Source organism: Stylophora pistillata, chromosome 13 (assembly GCF_964205215.1).
Source record: "Stylophora pistillata chromosome 13, jaStyPist1.2, whole genome shotgun sequence".
NCBI classification, from domain to species: domain Eukaryota; kingdom Metazoa; phylum Cnidaria; class Anthozoa; order Scleractinia; family Pocilloporidae; genus Stylophora; species Stylophora pistillata.
In genome coordinates, this window is record NC_142531.1 from 10775667 (window position 1) to 10799241 (window position 23575).

Sequence of the window (23575 nt, forward strand, 5' to 3'; positions counted from 1 at the left end):
ATCCCAAGGTTACCTTCCGCATTTCATCAGCCTTCCCTGACAATCCGCTGGTACCCAGTTTATTTATAATCCTCGGCCTTGGTAGACAGAGGCACACTGGGAGTAAAGTGCTTTGCCAGAGTAGACAATGTAATGAAAGACCCAGTCATTTATCAGGCCCAAAGCCATATTTAAAAATCAAGATGTTACGAATAGAGAAGAAGGTTCTTAGGCTCTAACCCGGTCCATTTTGTTTCTATAGCTCAGTGATAGTTTTATTGTATAAGTTTTTACAATTTTTGAAACCACCACCTTGAGAAAAAAAAGTAGTTCAGCTTTGCGGGCCCGTTAATTAAGTTACCCGGGCTTTGAGAAACGGACCCCAGGTCTCGAGTTCGGATCGCTTGACCTCCAGTCCACACGCACAAAACATGACGAATAATTCAATTTTCAGACATACCTATGACAGGCGATTGCGCCTTTGGTTGCTTCTAGGCCTCTGGAAGAATCAAACATAGAATGTGTGTTCCATTCCACTTTCTTTTTTCAGTAATATTCTTCTTGGGCACAAATTGACATACACGCGCAAGAAATATATCAGAACCAACAATGACTCAAAATGATCAATTTTACTTCAAGTGTTGACTGTAACTATAAAGTTTAAGAGCAAGTAGAACAAACTTATTCACACATTTTCCTTGTCAACAGTATAAGTTTCATTTTTCGTTAACTTTCTCATTTCAAACAAATTAAACAGCGAACCCTTTCTACCTAGAGCTTTTTTTTTTATCATGGGTAATCTTTTTTTGTTATATGTGTGCAAGAAACACAGAATTACTGTGACATTGTCCGCTGACATTCTGATGTTCCTCTGGTGATTCGCGTAAATAAAGTTTTCACGATCAAGAGTTACTAGCTTGTGCACGATCTCTTGAACTCTTTGTTCTTCTTATCGAACTACAAGCATGTGTCCTTTCCTTTTCTTCTAAAAATCTTATACATTCTTCACTCAGGAATGTCTTTCTATATGTTCCGGATGGTAATAAAAGTTCAATTTGATCTCCTCCTATCCGCGAACAAAAGATACCTTAAAGTTTCCTTCTCTTCTAGCGATCATATTTTTTTATGAATTGACTTTCAAAGCATCAATAGATATTTAACTATCACAATTTACGAATTCATTAAGAGCAACGTGCGTTTCCAATTGTCTCCTTTACTGTTTCTCACTCCTTTTATCTTCCAGCAATAGATAAACGGATTTAACGTCGAGTTAAAGAAAACGAAGATAGCTGTTATTTCTCATACGACAAATTTTCTAAATTAGCTAAATTTCTACGGATATGCAGGCTTTTCTTACACACAGATCAACAAAATTCACTGCAGCTACTAACACGAGTTATAACAAGTAAGAAGTCTTAACTAAATAGAAAAAAACATGAAATTTAATTCATCAGCTGAATTATTCCTACTGAGCAGAGAGGGTGTACTTTCTCACTTAAGCATCTCTGCCATCCTGTGGGTTGTCATCGGCCTCTGAAATTAAATAACAAAGATATATAAAATCATCAAAATTGGACTGATTAGTTCTAATTCAGTAGTAATGTGGGGTGTTATCGTCAAAAGAATAACTTTTATAAACAAATAACACTTTACCATCTCGTTCTTCCAATACAGCATAACAAAATCTTTGAATCAAATCATTTCTTGCTATCTCCTCCCGCCCCAAAGCTTGAGCTAGAGCTTCATAATTCGCCTGACCTCCCATCATTTGACGCCACTTGTTTAAACATGAGAATGCCCTTTCGTACACATCATCTTCATCGATCTGTATCTCTACTATGATGGCTTCTTGGAGGCCCAACGCTCGGCTGAGACGTTTCCAGATTTCCACAATGTGTAAGGCAAGTCCAGCAATTTCTCTGTCTGTGGGTACACCTTCTTTCAACACACCTTCTATTCTCACTGTTAAGAATGCAGTTATTTGCAAAATTACAAGTCAGTTTTATGTCCGCTGATGAAATCATTATTCCTCTTTCAGCTCATAATTCCATTTATTCATATTACCTGATTTGCTGGATAACTTATTTAAACTATTATGAGAAGTAACTTCAATGCTAGATGATAAATTTTAGGAGTTGAAAAGCTAAACAGACTTCACCAAGCAGGACTTAACTTTATCCAAAAGAAACCATGAAATATTATATAAATAATATTAATAATAGTAACAACAACAACATTAATAAAACATTTCTACCTTAAATTTAAGTTTTCAGTATATCTACATCTCAGAATCTTTAAAACAAAACAAGTTTTCAATGGGCTTCAAATTGACACCACCAATTTAGGGAAATATAAGCTTCAATGAACCCACATAGAGGTAATTCCCTTTGCATACAATGTCTCACCAAAAGGGAATGAAAAAACAAAAGAATACTTCAATTCATGTTCAAATCTCATGATACCTTGTTTTCCAACTGTGGAAGCCACAGCAAGCAGATTACAACTCCAGTTGAAGACAGCATTACACAGGACAACACACAAGGAATAGGATGCCATGAAGTGCCAGCATACCTCTAATGCTGTATGATCAGTTGTATTTGTGATCGAGATGACACTGTTATTAACCAGGTAGATCAACCACGCCACAGCCAGGCCATGACAGCTACCAATAATGTAAAAGGCCTTTGATGAAGTGATGGTATTGAAAACCCTTTCTTCAGCAAGAAGTGACACTATGGCCACAAACAGTGTTATGAAAAGAAACGGAATGAAGGCTCCTGGTAAAGAAAAAGTAGATACTATTTCACTGCTGCAATAATAAAATTAAAATATTCTTCATTATCATATTTCTGTCTAATGTGTATTGGCAGACTGAACAGATATAAAGTAGTTGTACAGGTTCAACTCCCATGCAACAAGCATCCACTGAGCATGATATCATGGAAAAAGCAAATTATCATTGTCTTATTATACATTTTTGCAACAATCTGCAGAAGAAAACACTATTCTCTGAGTTTACAAAATTTTGAGAACACTGCATGGAGGAGGGATTAATATCTTTTATTATAATCTATCAGAAAGTGATTAGCAAATACTGTTCACCTCTAAGCACCCAAAGAGACAAAATTGTGCTTCAACAATTTAATTCCAGACCATTTTTCTGTAAACTGACATAAGTCAAATATTTTTTTGTGGTTTCTGTGTGGTATATACCAAAACAGTTATTCACCTTAGAGTCGGTAAATGTGGCGGATATTTCTCCACCACTATTCACCCCCACTTCATTGAATAATTGTAACCTATTATTGCTATGAATGCTTAGACCTTAACCAAAAGTATTTTAAAATGAAAGCTGCAGAATACAAGAAACCAGTAGGGAAGTTGGTGTTACTAGAGGAGTGTTCCACCCAATTTAATTCTACACTGGGAGGAGAATGTCACAACTGAACATTGACATTTTGTTGGGTTTTTTGGCTATCTTTTGTTGTTTACATGCCTTGCATGCCACTACATTAGTGGCGCTTAGGTCATGTGATTTTGCACTACCTCGTGGTTGAGGAAAAAAAGAATTAATTACAGTGCCAGGAGGCACCCCTTGATAATCTTTGACTTATTAACACTTATCATTGATTAAGAACTCAAAACACAACTCAATAAATCTTTCATAAAATTGTGCAAGACTGCTTGTCAAAGAAAAGTATACAAGACAGCACTGTAAAAATTTTCCTGGAGGTGGACCTCCTGAGCTATGAACTAATACATAAAGTTCATTTCCAGCCTTCCATTCACCATAATCTGAGCTCAGTGGCTTTATAACAGCCACTTTGATTCTTTTACACAATTGAAAACAATCAGTTATTCGTTGGTGCCCCATCTCAGCCCACCCATCCAAAAAATACCTCTTGCATGCACAGCACGCATATGTTTTGTGAAGGATGCTGGAAGCCTGTCAAAAAGTACAGGCACAATGGAAAGTCATTTAAAATGTAATTGCTTTCTCAAATAGGTGTAGAATAGTTAAAGTATTCACTTTTATGGAACATTTTCTACAGCTTCAACTTCTAATGCAGTGTACTTGCAATTTGAGCAACAGATAAAAATCAACAGAAGTTTATTTTAGGTCAAAATTTTTTTTACCATGATTCACCACTGGTAGTGCCAATTACTGACACACAAAGGGTCAATGTCAAGTAAAGAAAAGTAAGATAGTCAAAGTACAGAAACTTCTTTCAATCATTAGTCTTGGAATATCATCAGATATGGTAATGGTGATGTGGAAAATTTCATTTAAAATTTAAATACCCTATTTTAGTCAAACTTCCCCTAAACCTCAACAGATGAGAATTACATCATAACTGGAGAGGTGTGTACAAAGAGGAGAAAGACCAGCTTATTGCATAATGGGATCCCTGCCTGAAACAAAGGCAAAGAACTCAACCCCTGAAGGTTTGTGAGGATTTCATTCCCATTACATTTCACAGGTTAGCTCCCTTGCCTCTTGACTGAGCTTTGGGCTGCATGCAATTCTTAACATTTTGCACGAGCCATTGACAGCAAGAAGTCCTGAAGTGTGACTAGCAATAATTGAATCTCATTCTCTCTACTTGCATACCAGATCAGAAGTACACATACTTTGCCACAAAATGGAACTCAGCCTCTGAATGAAAAGTCTGACAATCTGACAGTCTGAGAAGAATCTTATTAGAAGCCAAACAACAAAGAACCTGTAGAACTAATAGTATCAGTGAAGATGCATATCAAACACCTTCCCAAACCCTGTATACCCTAGGAACAAAACTGAACAGGGTCAGATTTAAATAACATGGACAGTTTTTTAGATGCCTTAACCCATTAACGTCCAGTGCGCCCGTATGCGCCCGTATGCGCCCATGGGGACCCACAGCCTTTCTACGCCCTGTGACATCATCAATTTTAACCCTGGAGCACGAATTCGAGCATGTACTTGAACGGCTTGAAAATATCTTGCAGACGATACCAGAATGAGCGCAATTGAGTGGAGGAGATTGGAGAAATAGCCAAAAAACCGTGTCACTTTGACTGGAAAATCTGCACAAAGATCGTGTTTCACTACCCACCTACCTTTCCGAGCATGTGCTTTGAAAATAATGAGTAGTTTCTGAAAAATCTCTACACCAAAATGAAGCCTACTCAATTTCCAGCAAGTGAGGAGAAACTTTAGGCAAGGAGAGGGGAAAAAAAGGGCAGGAGAAAGAGAGAAAAGTAGAAGTCGTAAGTGGGGTGTGACTTTTCAACCCAAAAACTATGTCGAAATTTTGCTCTCTGCGCGTGCCCGAGATTTTCAGGCCGCCATTTTGCATTTGGATCGAAAGGCCGTCGAGTGCACGAGCTGTCAAGTGGTTTTTGGTAAGTTCGAGCTTTTAAAACCCCAACAGTGACCCGAAATCTGCTGGACTAGCTTCAAAACACAGTTTTCCACAAAAGCTGTGGCCATTAATGGGTTAATATAAATGGATAATTTTCACTTCAAAAGATTTTATAGAACTGAGACTAAGTCAAAAGGGCACTTTGAACCTCCATTTTATGCCTCAATGCAAGCACCAGCTTGGATGCCTATTTTGAAGAAAGGCGCATACAATTCTATATCAATTACTCAAGAAATAACTCATCTCTCATACTGGAAGCTCAAACATTCTTTACACCATAAAATTATTTCAACTGATCACTTCTCATATCCGTTTCTGATGAAATCTGGACAAGACTTTCAAAATCATTATCATATAAGGGGCAAAATTACTGAATTGTGATTGGTCAAGACAGAGGGCATTTTTTCTTAATTTTTGTAATTGCCCTGGGCAAAATTACTTGAAAATGATTGGCTGAAAATCGCTTAGCAACGGCTGCCAGGGTAAAGAAATTTCTGTTTGATTTGTAACAATGGCATCCCGTTTTGTGCGAGATCAGGAAGAAAACATTTTGCCTCTTATATTATAAACAAGTAATCACATGGTTCCTTGTACAATTAAGGATTAATATCACTTGTGTTTTCGGAAGTTGCAGAAATTGCCCCCGTCGCTGCGTGACTCGGGCAATTTCAGCAACTTCCGAAAACACGTGTGATATTAATCCTTAATTTTACTCACCTCATGTGATTACCTAACCTATACTTATCGGCAATTGTACCATAAAATTACAAATAAAGTACTAACACAACTCACACAAAGAATAGAGAGATTTAGTAAGAGGACGGGAACGTCATTTCAGAATGGGAGAACGCGTGGAATAGTCTGGACACGACACCATTCGACTTGAAGTGTTAGCGTTGCCGTTCTCCCAAACAAGTTTTGGACGTCACTTTGCTGGTTTTCCCGTCGCGATCAGAACGTCTCAGATTTCCGTCAATTGTGCACTTGTAAATTGATCCAAACGAGATAATACTGTTTGGAAGTATTTCAATACTCATGTTCAGGATAATTGGGTCCCATTCTTTGTTTTAATTGGTGTATTTTTGAAAACTTGTCACTTCAATATGCTGGTTCCCGAAAGGAAACTGGAACACAATCGTTGGCAAGCAATCCAAGATTTCAGGACTCATTTTGCTTTTGAATGAGCAAGGCTTTAGACAATAAAAGGGCTTTTCTTTAATACATTTCTTTAATTAAGCCTAAGTGAAAACTCTAAGAATGGGATATATGCTGTTGAATTTTATTGTGAATCGATTTATCAATAACCATACTGCATGTTGAAGTTTGGAGCAGTCAATAAAATGAACAATAACGAAGCTTACATACTGTAAAATTTTTTTATTTACTTGTTTTTGTTGTTGTTGTCGTTTTTACCGATCATAAATGAATACTTTGTGGATTGAAGTCAGAGATAAATAATTTGAGAATTTTCTCAGGTTTGCATTTTTTTATGTCTTAAACTTTTTTAATCACCGTCGATGAAAACTAGAAAGTTGGACTCACACAACAAAAGAAAATGAAAATCAATTCTATTTCGACACGACTTTCTAAATCAAGTAATTTAATTTAGTCTTGAACAACTTTCTCAAAAAAAGAAGAAACAACACAAAACAAACAAAAAATTCGAAACCAAGTCTTATCCTAAGCCTAACCATTTCATGGGTGACTTGCATTAATTCTTTCGGCGTTAAACAAGAACTCGCATTAACTTTGTCGTTGCGTTGCTTGGTTTCTACATGGTTTCGCCATAACCACGTTCAAAATGCTTTGCACCTCTAAGTATTAAATGTTCAAAACAGATGTACCATCATGAATGAATAGAAATTTTCAGTAAACAAGGGGAAAAAATGATGATGATTTCCAAACTATACTTTGTGAAATTGCGCAGAAAGATGAGCAGTGCTAAAATCTAATGGCATGGCATGAAATGAAAAGACAGCAACACAAATTGCAAAAAAAATATCTAATGGGCTCAAAAATTCGATCCAGGAATCAACAGACACGAGTCTAACCTAGAATGGATCAATTATAGAGTTTAATCGCCCATCTAACTTTCCGTAACTATAATTATCCTCTGTTTGCGCTTGTTGCATCACTCTCAAAGAGGATAGTTTCATTGTCCTTAAAGCTGTTTGTGAAAGCGAAAATTTGTGTTGGCAATCTTTGAAAAGCCGAGTTTAGGCTATTAAAAATCAGATATTGCCATGGCGTCTCCCTGCAGCGACTGCTAAATCACTTCTGAAACACAACGGGGCGACGTTCTCGACCCAGTTTCTTACCGGTATTTTTGCTGCGCGCGCCATTGTCAACTGACGTTCCCATCCTCTTGCTAAATCTCTCTAATAAGCTAGTTAGGCAAGTTGTGTAGAAAGTATGAAAGGCTGATAATTTAAACCAGCGGTGAGCTTCTAGTACTAATGACAATCTCTTGAATAACAGCTTGCCACAGTAAACGTCACTGCCATCCAATCTATCTATAGTTACTGTACTAACTATTGGGCAACTTCACATCTCTTTTACCAACAAAGAACATTAAAGTTAATTCTTGTCATCAATCTCAAGAAATAAGAATTTCAGGATCAAGACATGCATTGCAAGGTGAAATGCAAGTCCAAAGTGAAATGCATTTTGGTGGTACAGTCTCCATGAAACCACCTCTCACCTCTGTTTTCTTTCAGAGGCTTGCCTCTACCCACATTCCAGCTTAATGATGCTGGGAAAAAGTTCCATATAACCCCATACATTAATTATGTATGCACGCTATTGTTTATAAGACAATAACTTATTCCCAAGGGTTTAGCATAATTATATACATTTCTAATAAGTACTTACTGCTTTAATAAAAGAGAAATTGATTGAGAGTGGCTTTTCCTTCTTTATGTTTGTCTCACATTCTCCCTTCTCCCCTTTATTCCCACTATTTTCTCCTTTTTTTTTTCTTTTTTACCTTCTGAGCAGCCCTGCTGAGCCTTGAACCATTGCTTTTTGGTCAACGCGTATTATTACCTGACCATTACCAGCCTATTGCCTTAACCACTATGCTACACAAATCGGTTAGGAGATATTCTCCAAAAATTACTTTTTGTTTTACCTTTCACTAAAAAAATTTTGATAACAATATGTGCATTGATATAATGCCCAAAAGGTCCCCTTTGCACTAAAGAATGCATTTCTTCTTCCGTATAATTGGCCAAATACCACATAAAAACAAAATTTATTCATCAATATCACCGAGGTCGCACTATCGAAGGAAGTGGGTATTCAGTGGCACTTGCCAAGAAACCAAGGCCTTCTTCCTTGTTCTGGTAGATTGTGGGGACAAAGATACACTATTGCCCATCATATGCGCTCAAATATTTCCGGGGACACGCGTGATGAGCGACTTATGGAGAGCTTACAATTGCCTAAATGACGACGGCTATGATCATCGCACAGTAAACCACATCCTAAACTTCATTGACCCAGACACTGGTGCCCACACAAAGGGCATCGAAAATACATGTTGGGGAATCAAGCGAGGTTTGCCCCTAACAGGAACATCCAAAGGACTTTTCGATGGCTACCTACAAGATTATATGTGGCGTCAGCACTACGGAAATGATCCCTTTGGAATCATTATCGAACATATCGCCTACCTTTATGAAGGCCAGAAAGACTAGATTAATAAAGGTTTCTTTGCATTGCCGTATGCACCGGCCTTCATGATCTACTTTCATCACTCGGGCACAAAAAGAAAATGAAAGAGACAACCAAAACCACAAGAACAGGTAAGATACAACATTTAATTAACCTTTGCATTGACAAACTTTACAGCCTGACGATAGCCTGGATATTATTTTCCCGCCACCCATAAGCTTTCAACGCGAAACTGAACATTAAATTATATTTCAAAATTAAAAACCTCTGGAAAATGCCTTAAATTTCTCGTTTTGCAAAGCCAAAACACGCCGAATTTACCCTGTTTCAAAAAACACTTAGAAAAAAAATCCAAAATTTGAAAACAAAGACTACTAGTCTCTGCGGAGTTCTATTGTTATCACTATTGTTTTCATTGAACAAAGACTGAATGCATAATTAATGTATGGGGTTATATGATACTCTTGCCTGATGCTGTCCTGAGGGCTTCTGTAGAGGGAAAATGGCTCGAAAAACACTTATAAATGCGAGAAAAGGAATCGATTTGAACGCATCCAAAAACGAGCGGATGATCTAAGTCACGTGACCCTAAAGTTTGAACTAATGGACTGTCTCAAAACCGCAAATATTGTAAGGATACTTCATATACCGACAAACAAAGCGAGCTTAAGTTTTGTTTGGCCAAATTATAAGGTTTTTTCGCCTGCTGGTACAGGGTTAAGACCGTAAAATTATTTCAACTTATCACTTCTCATATCTGTTTCTGATGAAACCTGGACAAGACTTTCAGAATCATTATTGGCAATTGTACCATAAAATTACAAATAAAGTACTGACACAACTCACTCAAAGAATAAGCTAGTTGGGCAACTTGTGTAGAGAGAACGAAAGGCTGATAATTTAAACCAGCGGTGAGCTTCTAGTACTAATGACAATCTCTTGAATAACAGCTTGCCACAGTAAATGTCACTGCCATCAAATCTGTCTCTAGTTACTGTACTAACTATTGGGCAACTTCACATCTCTTTTACCAACAGAGAACATTAAAGTTAATTCTTGTCATCAATCTCAAGAAATAAGAATTTCAGGATCAAGACATGCATTGCAAGGTGAAATGCAAGTCCAAACTGAAATGCAAGTCAAACTAGTTTGAATACATTTTAAGCTGAAATAAATTTTATGGAGGCTCCATAGGGTTTTTACCGCACTAGATCTGAATGTGAAAATAGCATGAGCTTTAAAATTGTCACCACGCAAAACAAATATGACGGATCCCTAAGACTGTATGATTGTCATCTAAAAAGGTGTATTAAAACAGTATAGAACAATCCAGTTTTTACGAAATAGACTCTAAGGTTTCCAGTGAACATACCCATACTGTTGATAGGCCTGTTATGCCTTTCAAAGAAGTTGACAGAAAAGAAAACAGTGAGGGGAAAGATTACAAAATGAAAGATTCTAAAGCTTATGTATGCTCGGATATCAATCTTGGAAAAGTGTCATTTTATGACCATATGTTTTGGGAGTAGCAAAAAAAAAGAACTTTTGAGCAAGATTTATTGTGTTTCCTTCTGTACATGTTTTTTGAAATTGGCTCAATCCTCACCACATACAGTTCCCATCAAATAGCCTAGTTTTGTTAAAATCTGTCAGCTGAGCTACTCAAATATATTTAGAAAAATTAGAAATAAGAAAATACTGGCAAAACCATTTTCAGAACAACCTTGAGTTTTAACCATCTCAAAATGTCAGGCAATATCGTTTTCATAATGTGACAAAAACTGAATGATAAGTAAAAAATCTGCATTTCAAATTTGTTAGAGATGATGTTTCTATAGTAATGTCAACAATCTAAAAATTGATAGAAAAAATAGAACCCCTATTTTATCGCCTGCCAAGGTAAATTGATCTCTTGAGACAAACTTTGAGATAAATTACCAAGGTTTGCTGATGAAACTTGGCCTCTAAAGAGAGGTTCATTCATAGATACTCTTGAGGGAAGGGGGGGGCATCTCGAGTACAACAGATTATAGCAGTCCAAAGAAACTTGGATTTCCAGCCCCTTGAGTAACTAACCATTTGTTGTATCACTTGTCTCATGTTTGAAGAACCAGTGAAAGTTTGATTATGTTAATCTGCGAGCTTCATCGTGTACTTCGACTAAATAAACAGAAAAAAAACTGACGCCATTCGTTTCAAATGACACATACACATAAAGAAAACGGCTTAAATTTTTAAACTCAAGAGAAACTTTTTAGGAAATACACTGGTTGGATTGAAAGACAATTAAATCAATAAACATTAAACTGACAGTGGTGAGGTGGTTGGAAGTCATCTGATAAATATTGATTCGACCGAAGTTTATCCTCCAGTTAACATTTCAAGCCTAAAGAGGCATTTATGAAAAATTAGCACTAAAACACAGCGAAAAAATGAGCCAAAGTCGGATTACTTGAGGCAAGACTGTAACTGCTATGAAGACGCAACTGCTTAGCTATAGTATCGACCAATTCGCCAACCAACCCCACCAACACAAGACTTGGACGGCAAAAAGGCCAATGACGGTAGTGTCAGTGCTAGCCATAACTTGGAAAATCCACCGAAACCTCACTAAAATAGTCCGCCTTAGACGGTAGTAAGAGTGACTCAATCCTGAAGCTAGAATATTTTATATTTTCTTAAAGCCTTGTATCCTTAGTGACTTCAAAGAGTAAGAAAAGAGGATCTGATTCGACGTGATTGAAAAGGTTGGGGGCGCATCAAACTTAACGCAATTTTACTTGGCATTTGAAGTAAAGAAAAATGTAAATCTAAATTAACTTTTCTCATCACATCAAATACTTCACATAGAAACTCAATAGTCATAAAAGTAAGGCATCAAAATTTGAAGACTAACCTTCAGTTCAAAGTTTTTCTTCTTGTTTATGTTTTGATCTTCAGCAAATCAAATTTCAAACTTCACTTGTACGAGCTTTTTTCGCGTTTTGTTCGCACTTTGATCATGCAAACTTCCTTATCCCAAAAGCGAGCAAACACCAGCAGAAGTTTAATGCTGGTGCACATCTCTCTCGGCAAAATATTTCAAAGCGTGGCGGACCCCCACAGGCACGCAAAAAATATTGGGAATTTAGTTTCTCTTTACGCATGCGTAATAAAACCAATTTTTCTTTTTTTTTAAATTTTTTTTAACCCAACCATGAGTGGCCGATGCTGCTCAAAGGTCAAGTTGGGCTCGCTTCCGTTTCAGGGAAACCGATGATTAAGACGGATAAAGGCTGTATCGGCTGCTTTGAACTTGGCAAAATATCAATTAGTGTCTTAATTGAGAATGTGGAATCAAGCTAGCGGGCATTTAATTCAATACGCAAGTAAATGCGCGAACTCTTACCAGCAAGTCACCGCCACTTCAAAAATTTCACTGCTGCATAAATACCCAAAAGTCTCACAAATTTCAATTTGAAGTAAGTTATGAAATAGTAATAAAATTGAAATGGGGAAGAGAGGGAAAGGACTGACAATTGCGGGAAAACTTAATAAGGGCTGCAGAGCACATTTGTTCGCCGCATTTACACTCAACTCAAACTACATCAAAGTCAAACTTACCTTTGTCATGGCTGATATCATCTTGCCCTTGGTTTGAAACCATACCAGGATCCCAGCAGCCATAATACGGCGACATTGCAAAATCTTGTTGAGAACCAATGCGTTAACAACTTACCCTGCGTCTGTCGAGAGGCAATAGACGTTTCTTCTCACGCGGGAGAAATTAAATCAATTCAGGATCAGGCGATGGATTGGTGCGGGCTTTTGATTCCTCAACCAATCAACTTCACGGGTTCCAGTTATGTAACGAAATCCATATGTGCCATGATGTGGTGAGTAACGCTTGGCATTACTAAACTGAGAATCACTCACCGCGGAACCTGGTTTTACTTCTACTGATGCTAGCTTTAAGGTGGCTGAACCCAGTTTTTGATACCTTTGTTTCTTTCACCATTTTCTCTAAAACCCTTGATCTCTCGGTCGCCAAAACTGGCAGCAAGCAAGTTCACAACACAAACTTTGCTTTTTTGATAGTTGAGCTGACATGTGTGCCGTTTCCATGGCGACACGAATAGAAATAAACAGACAATTAAAATCAGTTGTTTCTTTGAAGAAAATCTGGTCATTAGATTTTCTTTATAATTTGCAGGCAACGAGCTTGTAACCATACTCACAAGTTAACACCATTTTGCTACCAATTTAACAAAGAGATCTTTAATTATCCCTTGTTAGAGGTTCACTCGATTTTCTACAATTTCCTTTGTTAAAAATCAATTTTTTTTCAATACTCCAGTTACTTATTCCCTGAAGTATTTCCGTGCCAAATTTCGTGAAATTCTAATGAGTTGTTCTCAAGAAATAGGCATACTTCCGAGAAAGCAATTTTACCATTCAATCGCGACAGGGATGAAAAACGTCTGCGCATGCGTGACGTGAGAGTTGATGTTGTCGTTGGAGAGCTTTCCGATCGTTCGATCGATGAAGTGTCGGCGCAATTTAAACTGTGTATTCGTGGATATATTTTGCGTTTCAGACTGGAATGTAAGGGCGCTCTTTGAAAATAACTTCTGTAAATTTAACTCATCGACATGTTGAACGTATTATTTTTGGGAAATGTTTATTTGCTTGCTCATGATCAAGAGCCAACTTTCAGTACTCGGTAAGGAAACTTTGCAAGTTTGATGTCTTTGAGTATAATTTACCTCCATTTTAGATAATAAGCTAAGATTCAAATTGATAGAAGGTAAATAATAACATGGTTTGGTAATAAATGTGAATCTCGAAGAAAAATGGAACTTATATTTTTATCAAGGCGAAGCCAAAGCAAAGCTATCTTACACGGTGTTACATGAACAATTCAAACACGCTGCAAAATATCCCGTTACCCCATGCATATTGCTCTCACTGGAATTTAACATTCGTTACAGTCCTAAGAGTGTATTGGAAATTAGTTATTTCCATATGGTATGAGAGGAGCTCATATGAGTGCTGCCACTCAGCAAAAGCCACATGAAACCCATTGTTCTCGTGGATGTGCTATCATAAAGAAAAATTCCTGGGAAAGAAAGCACGTTTTAAAAGTGAGCTAACTCACTTGCTTTTGAAAATTCTTGAAATTGAGGAGATGAATGTTGACTTGCGCTACCTTGACCTTTCTAGCTTATATTTGTATTTCAACTGATAAGCTTTCTCTTTGACCTGTTAAAAACTCCCTTGTGTGACTGGCTCAGTTAAAACCTTTAACATGATTATCACTACTATTATTTATTATTTATTTTTATTTGCTCATTTATTTATTTATTTCATTGTTGCATGTGTGTGTGCGTGCGTGCGTGCGTGCGTGCGTGCGTGCGTGTGTGTGTGTGTGTGTGGATGTGTGAGAGCCTATACAGTGTCTGTTTAGGTAGTCCACCTAGAATAGCTCTGCTAACTGCAGGCTACAAAAGCCTTTATTTCTTTCATTTTAAAAAATAAAGTCAATGTGGTTGTTGTTATAAGTACAATGGTGTTGGAACTCAAATGAAAGCAGAAGCCAGAATTGCTTCAGGATTTATGCTGACAGGAAGTTCAGGACCAATAGTGGTATGGTCGATGATATTGTTCAGTGCTTTAGGGCCTTGCAGAGGTTGTAACACACCAAAGGTTTGAGGAGTTTTGTGTGATTGAATCATAGATCCTGTTGCCTAGTAAGATTCCTTGAACAATTATCTGGTACACCCACGCCTGACTCAGTGGACTGCTTATTACAGAAATATCCACACTGGATGAATAACATAATTTGCTAAACAAAAGGGCAATAAGTGTACATGAGATGCTTCCTGTTCTGCTAGTAACTGTTGACCGTAAAGTAGTGCTCAGAAAGAACCAGAAAACGACATTGCCATGTTGATGTGGTTGGATATTGACTGTTTTTTTTTTTGTTTTCTTTTTTAAGAGAGAAAAACTTTTTAAAAAAAAAAAATGCAATAGATTTATCTAGGAACCTTTGTGGCATTACATGGTTAGAGTGCCGGGATGTTTTGTGCAGGAGGTCGAGGGTTCGAGCCCCAGCCAGACCAATACTCATGGTCTTAAAAATAACTGAGGAGAATTTGCTACCTTTCTATAATATCAAGAAATGGATAGACATTCTAGTCTTCTTGGATAACAACGAATAAACCCTAGGCCCCGTCTCCTGCAATGTTAGGGGTAGGAGACGTTAATTTCTCACACATGAGATTACTGTGTGGTGGATGTCCTACCCTGGGGTGGGATGGGTGGGTTGCTGTCTTATGTTTCATACACGAGCCTCTGGCTCAGGCAATCTGGGTAACCATGCCTCACATATAGACAATAAACTTGATTGATTGATTGATTGTGTAAAAGTATGGAATCCCAAATGAAAGGGTTCCCAAATCTCCACAAAAATAGTGGGTTAATGAGGGGAAAGTAAGCGTAAGGCAAGTGTTGAAAGTGTGAAATGATGAAAATAAAATGTTAGTTGTTCAATAGAGAATTTGCACAGAGGGACCTACAAACTGCAAGGCAGTTATGTCAGTCATAAGGTAGCATTAAAATAAAAACTATCAGTAGTTCAATTGGGCACTAGCATTGAGGGTCCACACTTTCACACTTTTATTTTATTTTATTACATATCTACAAGGTATTCCTTTGACCTGCAAATAGTGAGTCAAATTTTCTTAACTTAATATAATTACACTGGAAATAAAAATGAAAATGAAGAAATACAGCATAAAAAGACAAAAAGATACACAAGAAAAGAAAAAAAGGAAAATGAAAGATTTTCATTGTAAAGGACTCCATAAAGGAATCTTTAGTCTCTAGAAAATTGGAAAGCCCTTTTTGCTTGTTTGTTTGTTTTTTGTTTTTTTTTTTAATGATTTCTTTGACAAATTTGTTTATTCATTATTTTTTAAATTCAATTTGCAATGCAGTCACTTCAAGACAGTACAAAAATTTATTATTATAATAATAATAAGGAAGGTTAGAATGAAATAAGATGAGATATCCATAATCAGAGGAAAAGGTTTGACAATTGTTTTAAGGTAAATGATTGATCAAAGTTACTGGTATCTGTCTTGATGACACTGTTAAAATTTTATTTCACAGGCGTCACACCACGTGGTCCCTGATTGATAGCTCGCTTTCTTTCTTCCCTTTGTGTCCAAATTTCGAAAAGGCTTACAGGAATTAAGTTTAGTTAATTGGAATGTTGATCGGAAAACAGCTATGAGCAGCGACTATCTTGCTTTTTGATCCTTCGACGATGATGTAAACAAACTCGAGTTTCTTCAGGCAAGTTCACAGCTCTTGCCACACCAAGTGACAGGGACTTAGAGGTGCCGTAAAAAAGTTCTTTACTGTTCCTTTTTTTACCGACGAACCAACATTTTGCATGAACGGACGAAAAAGTGATCAGAAAAAGCCAACACGACACTGTAAACGTTGCCTCAAATTGAGCCAATTCTCAACTGAATTGCAACTTTGCACAAAAGACCGTTTTTCGGTATGGCGCGCCTTTCCAGTCAATATTCAAACAACCTTAATTTACAATACATCCATTACATTTCTTTGTCATATTTTTAATTTCCTTTCTTTATATTTTTTTTTTTGCTTCTTTATTTTCCATTTTCCTTCTATATACTTGAAAATCTCTTCGTATTAATTCACATATACGTGTTTAGCTCATCTATTTTCTATTTTTTCTCTTCATTTTATATGCGTTCTATAATTTTTATATTTATTCCATATGTTTTTTTTCGTTCCGAGTGGGATTTTTTATTTTCTTTCTAATTAGTATGCAAACGTCATCACATGACCGCTAGCACTATGTTTTTTCCATTCCGCCATTTTGGCTTTCGGCTACATGGAGGAAGAGCTATCGACTGCTTGTCGTGCGGCCGCGGATGCTTTAGAGATTTTAAGTAATTTGAGACCTGGTTTTACGAGAAATGTAATACCTCTGATGAATTCAACGGCAGTCTCTGTGAGTCAGCCGAACAACGGAGATCGTAAGGTAAACAACGAGGAACTTCAGTCGAACGAACGTGCTATTCAGTCCTCGACGTCGCCAGACTCTAACAGTTCTATCCAAGCTCGGCTTGCCACTCTCTTTCCGACAATTGGTTCGAACCGAGCTAGTGGGAAAAGCACTAGTAGAAGGCCAGCAAGGTCAAAGCAGACCATTAAGGCGACCAAAGGCCGCCCATCCAAGACACTTGTTTACACGGATCTAGTCCTTATTCCCAGTCCCAAGATCAACAAAGTACCTACACACACAACCCGACTTCAGTTAGAAGAGAGAGAACTTGTCTGCCACGAGTTTCCCTTCAGTTGACAAGAGCTGGGACGCACATTCCCTCAAAGCTGCTATATTGAATCGATTTCCAAAGCTTTTGCTATTTGAGTATGTCAAGGTGGGTAACTTTGTGTAGTGGTATAAGTAAGCTTAAGCATTGTTCTACGTTTAATGCATTAATGATAATATCATTGCTGTTCTGTTTATACATTTGGTGTGGCTGCACTATTTTTAAATACGCATCTATACTATTTTGCCAAAATTTTAACCACATAAGAGGATACCTGCAGTGACGCGAGTAATGGACTTCGAATTTTATTGCAGAATTTGTTGGGTTATTTTAGACTTGCTCTGGTACTGCCCCGCTCCCACCCATTTCTCCTTACTTGTGACATAAGCTTAACTTAACTACTCTTTCATTGAATTTACCCTTGACTTTTGCAAGAAGCGTGCAAGTAATGTGTGTTTTTCTTAACCTAGCCATACTATGGAAAGCTAACAACACCTAAGCTGGCTGAAGGCATAACTCTGGATGCAAAAAGAGTGACCAGGATGGCTGGTCAAGGAGCTGTTTATGTTAGATCACTGGTCCCTTTGGAATCTGAAGACGAGGGTGAAACCAAAGAGGAGCTAGAGAATTCAGTATTAGATGACAGTCCAAGGTGAACTTTTTCTTCTGAATTTTTGCATTGAACAAAATAAAAGCTGTATAGATTTCTTCTAGCTTTTTTGCCTCACTGCAAAGGTAGCTTCCCAATGCAGACGGATAACCTTATATATGATAGACTGGGTTCCCAGCTCATACTAGTGGGCATGAGAATGGCTTTTGTTGGAAATATTATCCAGTTTGTATAGGTAATCACATGATTTCAAGTGCAATTTGGAATAAATACGCACAAGTAAATTTTTTCAAAGACTAACAAAATTGCATGAGCCCATAGGGTGAGTGCAATTTGTGGTCTTTGAAAAAATTTACAAGTGCCTATTTATTCCAAATTGCACGAGAAAATCATGTGATTATCTAGTAATAATATACATGAAAAAATACGAGCTAGTTTCTCATAACTACGAAGAAGAGAAGCACGCGCAACACGTGCAAAAATAATTTATTCAAACCTTGCAAGTGACATTGACCTTGACATTGACCAGTCATTCTGAACAATCAGAATGTCTGGTTTGTTTCTTTCTTTGCACTGAATTAACCCTCTTCTGCACTGAATTAACTCTCTTCTGCACTGAATTAACTGAAAACTGCATTCATCTTAACCAATCAGAACTGAGAAATTTTTTCATGTATATCATTAGTCTCCAAATAGATTTTTGTATTTTTTTTATTTTAATGTTTGTTTATTTATTTGTTGGCTCAGATCTTTATTCAGTCGTTTAGCAGGACAGGACATGAATTGATGTGGTATTTTGCAACTCCATGTGATTTTGGATATTTGTACAAAGATGAACCCTTCATAGTCTGTCACATCATTGCCACTTAGTTCACTTTGTTTTTTATGGTTTGTGACAAGTTATTATTTCCTTTTAGTGTTAGTGGACCACAAAGAAGCTCTGTGTTGCTTTCATTTGGGGAAAGTGATGGGAGGCCAGATGCAGCTGTGGTGCCCCACCCCTGCCAGGATGTTGCACAACCTTATTGTGTACCATTTCCAACTGAAGCAGAAACATCACATCAAAATACAGAGTTAAATGATATAGAGACAGCCAGCGACTCTGATATTGTTTATGTATCTGAACATGCACCTGTGTCTGTATCAGTACCTGTATCTCAGCTGCCACCAAAACGTATCATCCAAGTGCACAGGCTAAATATTAAGAAGGATTTGATTGACTTATTCCGAGATCCATTAATTATGAGTCAGGACATAGAGATAATTGTTATTAATGCTAGGGGAGTTGAAGAAGTGGGCAGAGGTGTTGGGTTGCTTAGAGATGTTTTCTCTCTTTTTTGGAAAGAAACATACGATTCCCTTTTTGTTGGAGAAAATGAGCGCATACCATTTGTAAGACATGACTATCAAAGGGATGAATGGGTTGCTGTTGGCAGAATTTTGGTGAAAGGATATTTAACCTGTCAATACCTACCAGTCCTTCTGTCTCAAACGTTCCTTGCTTGTCTTTTTTGGGGGGAATCTTCAGTAACTAGTGCTATGCTGACTCAATCCTTTAGAAATTACATTTCAGTAGATGAAAAATATTTGATTGACAAGTGCCTCGCTGGTGACATGAAGTGGGATGATGAAGATGAAATGTCCCAGCTTTTAGAAGTTTTTAGTAACTATGACTGTCGAATTATGGTAAATTCCGAGAATGTTAGTCAAGTTATTGAAGAAATAGCCCATAAGGAGCTGCTGCAGAAGCCACAGTATATTACAGACTGCTGGAAGGATATAGTTTCTACACTTCTTCCTAGTTTTCCTGATTTTGCAGCAATTTCCAAAAGGTATGAATTGTTAATACCATCCACAAGCAAAATCCTTAGTTGCCTAGAGGCAAACCCTGAGAGTGATGGGGAAAGGGATACCCTTAAGTTTCTCAAACGGTATATTAAGGGCCTTGACACGCCTCAGAAATTATCAAAGTTTGTAAGGTTCATCAGTGGGTCTGAGTTAATGCTTTTTGATACAATCCAAGTAAATTTTACCAACTTATCTGGTTTGGGTCGCCGACCAATTGCCCACACTTGTAATACTGTATTGGAGCTATCCTCGACTTATCAGTCATTTCCTGAACTTAGAGAGGAGTTCAGTGCAATACTTGCATCAGATTATTGGGAAATGGATATTGTGTAATATGCCTTGTGACTTAAAGAAGACCATTGTGATGGCAAATGCAAGCTGATTTTAAACAGACTGATAATATCATTTTTGTAGTGAAATTGTGTTTTCTGCCTTGGATAGGTATTTACGGTTTTAAAACATTAAACAACTGTGCACAAATTATTTTCTGGTAAATCATACTGGGAAATCATTAGCTAATGGCTGATTTTAGTATCAAGCTTGCTATCTGTTCAAGTTGACATTTTCAAGTGAGCGCAGCTGTTTAGAACTATTTTGTTGAGATTCTTATGTATTTTTTTCCTTACTGTTGTAAAGGTTAAGTTGCATTAATTTTGTTGTACTATTCTGATCGATACAATTTAAAGGCAAATAATAAACTTCACACTGTTTGCGTTTTCAATCTGTCACAGTGGTACCTGTTTGATAGATGTTAATTGATCTTAATTCTAGGCCTTATTTTCACTCTCTAACGACGGATTTTAGGTTAGTTGAATGCTGGGAACACCTGTTTTAAAGATTGTTACCGCTAAAACGGCCTTACCTCAGCAAAGTTTCTTATATGTTGAACTGATTCCTAAGGATGTCCATGCATCTCAAATATTGAGTTCTACCATGTTCACCATCGTCATTCAAAGGGTGACAGGAGACTTCCAAGATATGCAGTTGTTGTGGTGTCAGCCGAACATCAACAGCTGGTATTGAGACCTGGTAATCGTCGTCGTCTAACGGGATAGGTCCATCTAGATCAAACCCATACAATGGAATTTCATTTGGATGTAGAATACTCTCAACTCCAGAGTATCCAGAGTACATGTTTTCCAAAATCCCAGAGGCAAAAATTTGTAGAGGAGATAATTGATGTTCACTAGAGACAGGGTGATTGTTCCATTGACTAATGAAGTGTTGCAATGCCCTATTTATCCTTGGTATGTAGACGAAGTGCAATGAAAATAAATGTACTTCATTTAACGGGTCAAGAAGACCCATGTCTTCCATTCCACTAAAGATATTGCCAAAGTGACAAAGGACACCAGTGTAAACATCCTTGTGAGCGCGCTCAACACGGCAGTTGTGGACAGAGCTTCCCGTTATGATACTTCCTCTGTTTAGTCCTCTATTTTCCAACATGTACTTTGCCCCTCCAACATTTTCCAGTCCATGATCGCTTCTTACTCTTGAAGGTAAGCCAAACTCTTGTACTCCCTTGATGAAGAGCTCCAACACTGTAACTGCTCGGTTGTTATCAGTTAGGGTGGCATATACAATAACCCTTGAATACCCATCAACACAGCAGTGCACAACAAACCTGTACCTGGTGAGCTTGTGGTTTCCGTCTATGTGCTACAAAGCGTTTGGCGTTGGTACAGAGTACTTCCGACGGTAAACTGGAGTACTCCAGCGAAGTGCTGTCCCAAGCGGGTCTTGTCTACGAAGACAGTAACGAACCCTCCATCGCTGGATTCGAAATCCCCTGGCTCGGAGAGCTCCAAGCAATCTTCGTTGTCCAATGTTTGGAGTAATGCTTCTAATTTCTTTGACAGCGTCTTCAAGCTGAGAATCTGAAAAGAAGTTCTAGTTAACGTTTAATTACAAAGTTTGAAGTATCGTACATCATTGTGTGAGATGGGACTTAGGGGAACCTAAAATATTTTGACCAAGGGTATGGCTTCTAAGATTTATTTTATCCGAGATTATATCATCTTTATCCAAACACATTGATAATAAGCTTAAACCAAATAAGCTACTAGCATAGATGACCTCAGTCTGTAAATTACTGCGTACCTGACAATGCAGTCCAGTTTCCGCTGTCAGACAGACAGACAGACATCTATATTTATACAGGATAGCCCCTTCAGTGTAGTAAACACTGGTATCAACGGGGCTCCTGTAAGCCACCCAACCCACCCCAGGGGAGGACATCCATCACACAGTAATCTTGTGCGTGGGAAATTAACGTCTCCTGCCCCTAACCCTGCAGGAGACGGGACCTCCATTTATTCGTCCCTATCCGAGAAGACTAGAATATCTAACCAATTCTTGATGTTAAAGAAAGGAAGCATATTCTTCTCAGTTAATTTTTAAGACCCTGAGTGTTGGTCCGGCCGATATTGAACTCTCGACCTCCCGCACAGCAGTCCGGCGCTCTCCCAATTGAGCTAACCAGGCGGCGGTTATGTCATCATCCAAATTTAATTCCCGTCTTCTTCGACGTAAAGTACTCTCACTGATACCTAACAAACTAGCGATTTTTACCCAGGAGAAATGCAGTTCACGTAAGAATTCGATCTGTTCTCTTTCGATGACGATTACTGGTCTTCCTGCACTTATTTGTTTAGTGGTAGGACAAGCGAATGAATTTGATATCTTTGCTTCAACGGAATTTCTTTCCTCGTACTTTGTCATTGCACGAAAAACAAAGCGTACTTTTGTCAAAACAGCTTCCATTATTGTCTTGAAATCTTGAAGGACAGAGTCCTCACTTTGCCATACACTATGCAACAGCAACTGTAAAGTTAAAATTGCATCTTCCAGACGCACGTTAGCTTGTTCAAAGTAATCAACGGAGACATCTTGTGTGTTCAAATTCTTAATACCAATCAACAGGGTACGAAGAGACTCTACGAAGTTGTAAAGGCCTCTCTCGTTGCCATCTCTTAAAGTTTCATCCGTCATTTTGCTTTTGAAATTACCGGAAAATTGCTAGCGGTCATGTGATGACGTTTGCATACTAATTAGAAAGAAAATAAAAAATCCCACTCGAAACGAAAAAAAACATATGGAATAAATATAAAAAATATAGAACGCATATAAAATGAAGAGAAAAAATAGAAAATAGATGAGCTAAACACGTATATGTGAATTGATGCGAAGAGATTTTCAAGTATATAGAAGGAAAATGGAAAATAAAGAAGCAAAATAAAAAATATACAGAAAGGAAATAAAAAATATGACAAAGAAATGTAATGGATGTATTGTATACTAAGGTTGTTTGAATATTGACTGGAAAGGCGCGCCATATTCCGGCGCGAGAACAATTTTTTTACAATTTGTACACCCCCGCAATTTTTTAAAATTCTTTTCTTCTTTTCAAAAATGAGAATTAAAACCTTATCTTACCTTTTCAACGGCTTCCTTATTTTTTAAACTTTTGTAATGGCTGTTCGTTTCCCGCAAAGTGTGTTGAGTAGAGTATTGAGTTTAAATAAGCGCGCGTCTGAGCCCACGTTTCATACCGCGGGTTTCTAGCGCACGCGCAGACGTTTTTCATCCCCGTGTTCAATGGTAATTTTTTTACTTACTAGGCATGCGCTGCATTTAACTGAATCTTTCGGTAACGACGAAAAAGCTGAGAATAGGCGACAGGGCTGAATAACGTCTGCGCATGT

General features: G+C 37.6%; 3 protein-coding genes and 1 pseudogene across 3 annotated transcripts in view; 2 read left to right on the forward strand and 2 right to left on the reverse strand.

The window, feature by feature from the left end:
- Positions 1–589: 589 nt before the first annotated feature.
- The window catches only part of LOC111319012 (uncharacterized), a 75295-nt gene continuing 52309 nt past the window's right edge, over positions 590–23575 (reverse strand). Inside the window, exons 3-4 of the mRNA XM_088743742.1 lie at positions 1633–1941; positions 590–1512 (exon numbers count right to left, since the gene is read on the reverse strand). Of these exons, the coding sequence (XP_088599868.1) occupies positions 1475–1512; positions 1633–1941 (347 nt within the window). The 3' untranslated portion in view covers positions 590–1474. The remainder of the gene's footprint in view (positions 1513–1632; positions 1942–23575) is intronic.
- On the reverse strand, positions 2323–12791 carry LOC148717607 (uncharacterized). The gene is made up of 2 exons (XM_088742873.1): positions 12663–12791; positions 2323–2756 (listed from the first exon to the last, which is right to left on the reverse strand). Exons 1-2 carry the CDS (start codon positions 12736–12738, stop codon positions 2338–2340), a joined length of 495 nt encoding a protein of 164 aa, XP_088598999.1. The 5' UTR covers positions 12739–12791; the 3' UTR covers positions 2323–2337.
- Positions 16617–17700, forward strand: LOC148717608 (uncharacterized; annotated as a pseudogene).
- On the forward strand, positions 17903–20589 carry LOC148717609 (uncharacterized). The gene is made up of 2 exons (XM_088742860.1): positions 17903–18062; positions 18938–20589. Exons 1-2 carry the CDS (start codon positions 17953–17955, stop codon positions 20199–20201), a joined length of 1374 nt encoding a protein of 457 aa, XP_088598986.1. The 5' UTR covers positions 17903–17952; the 3' UTR covers positions 20202–20589.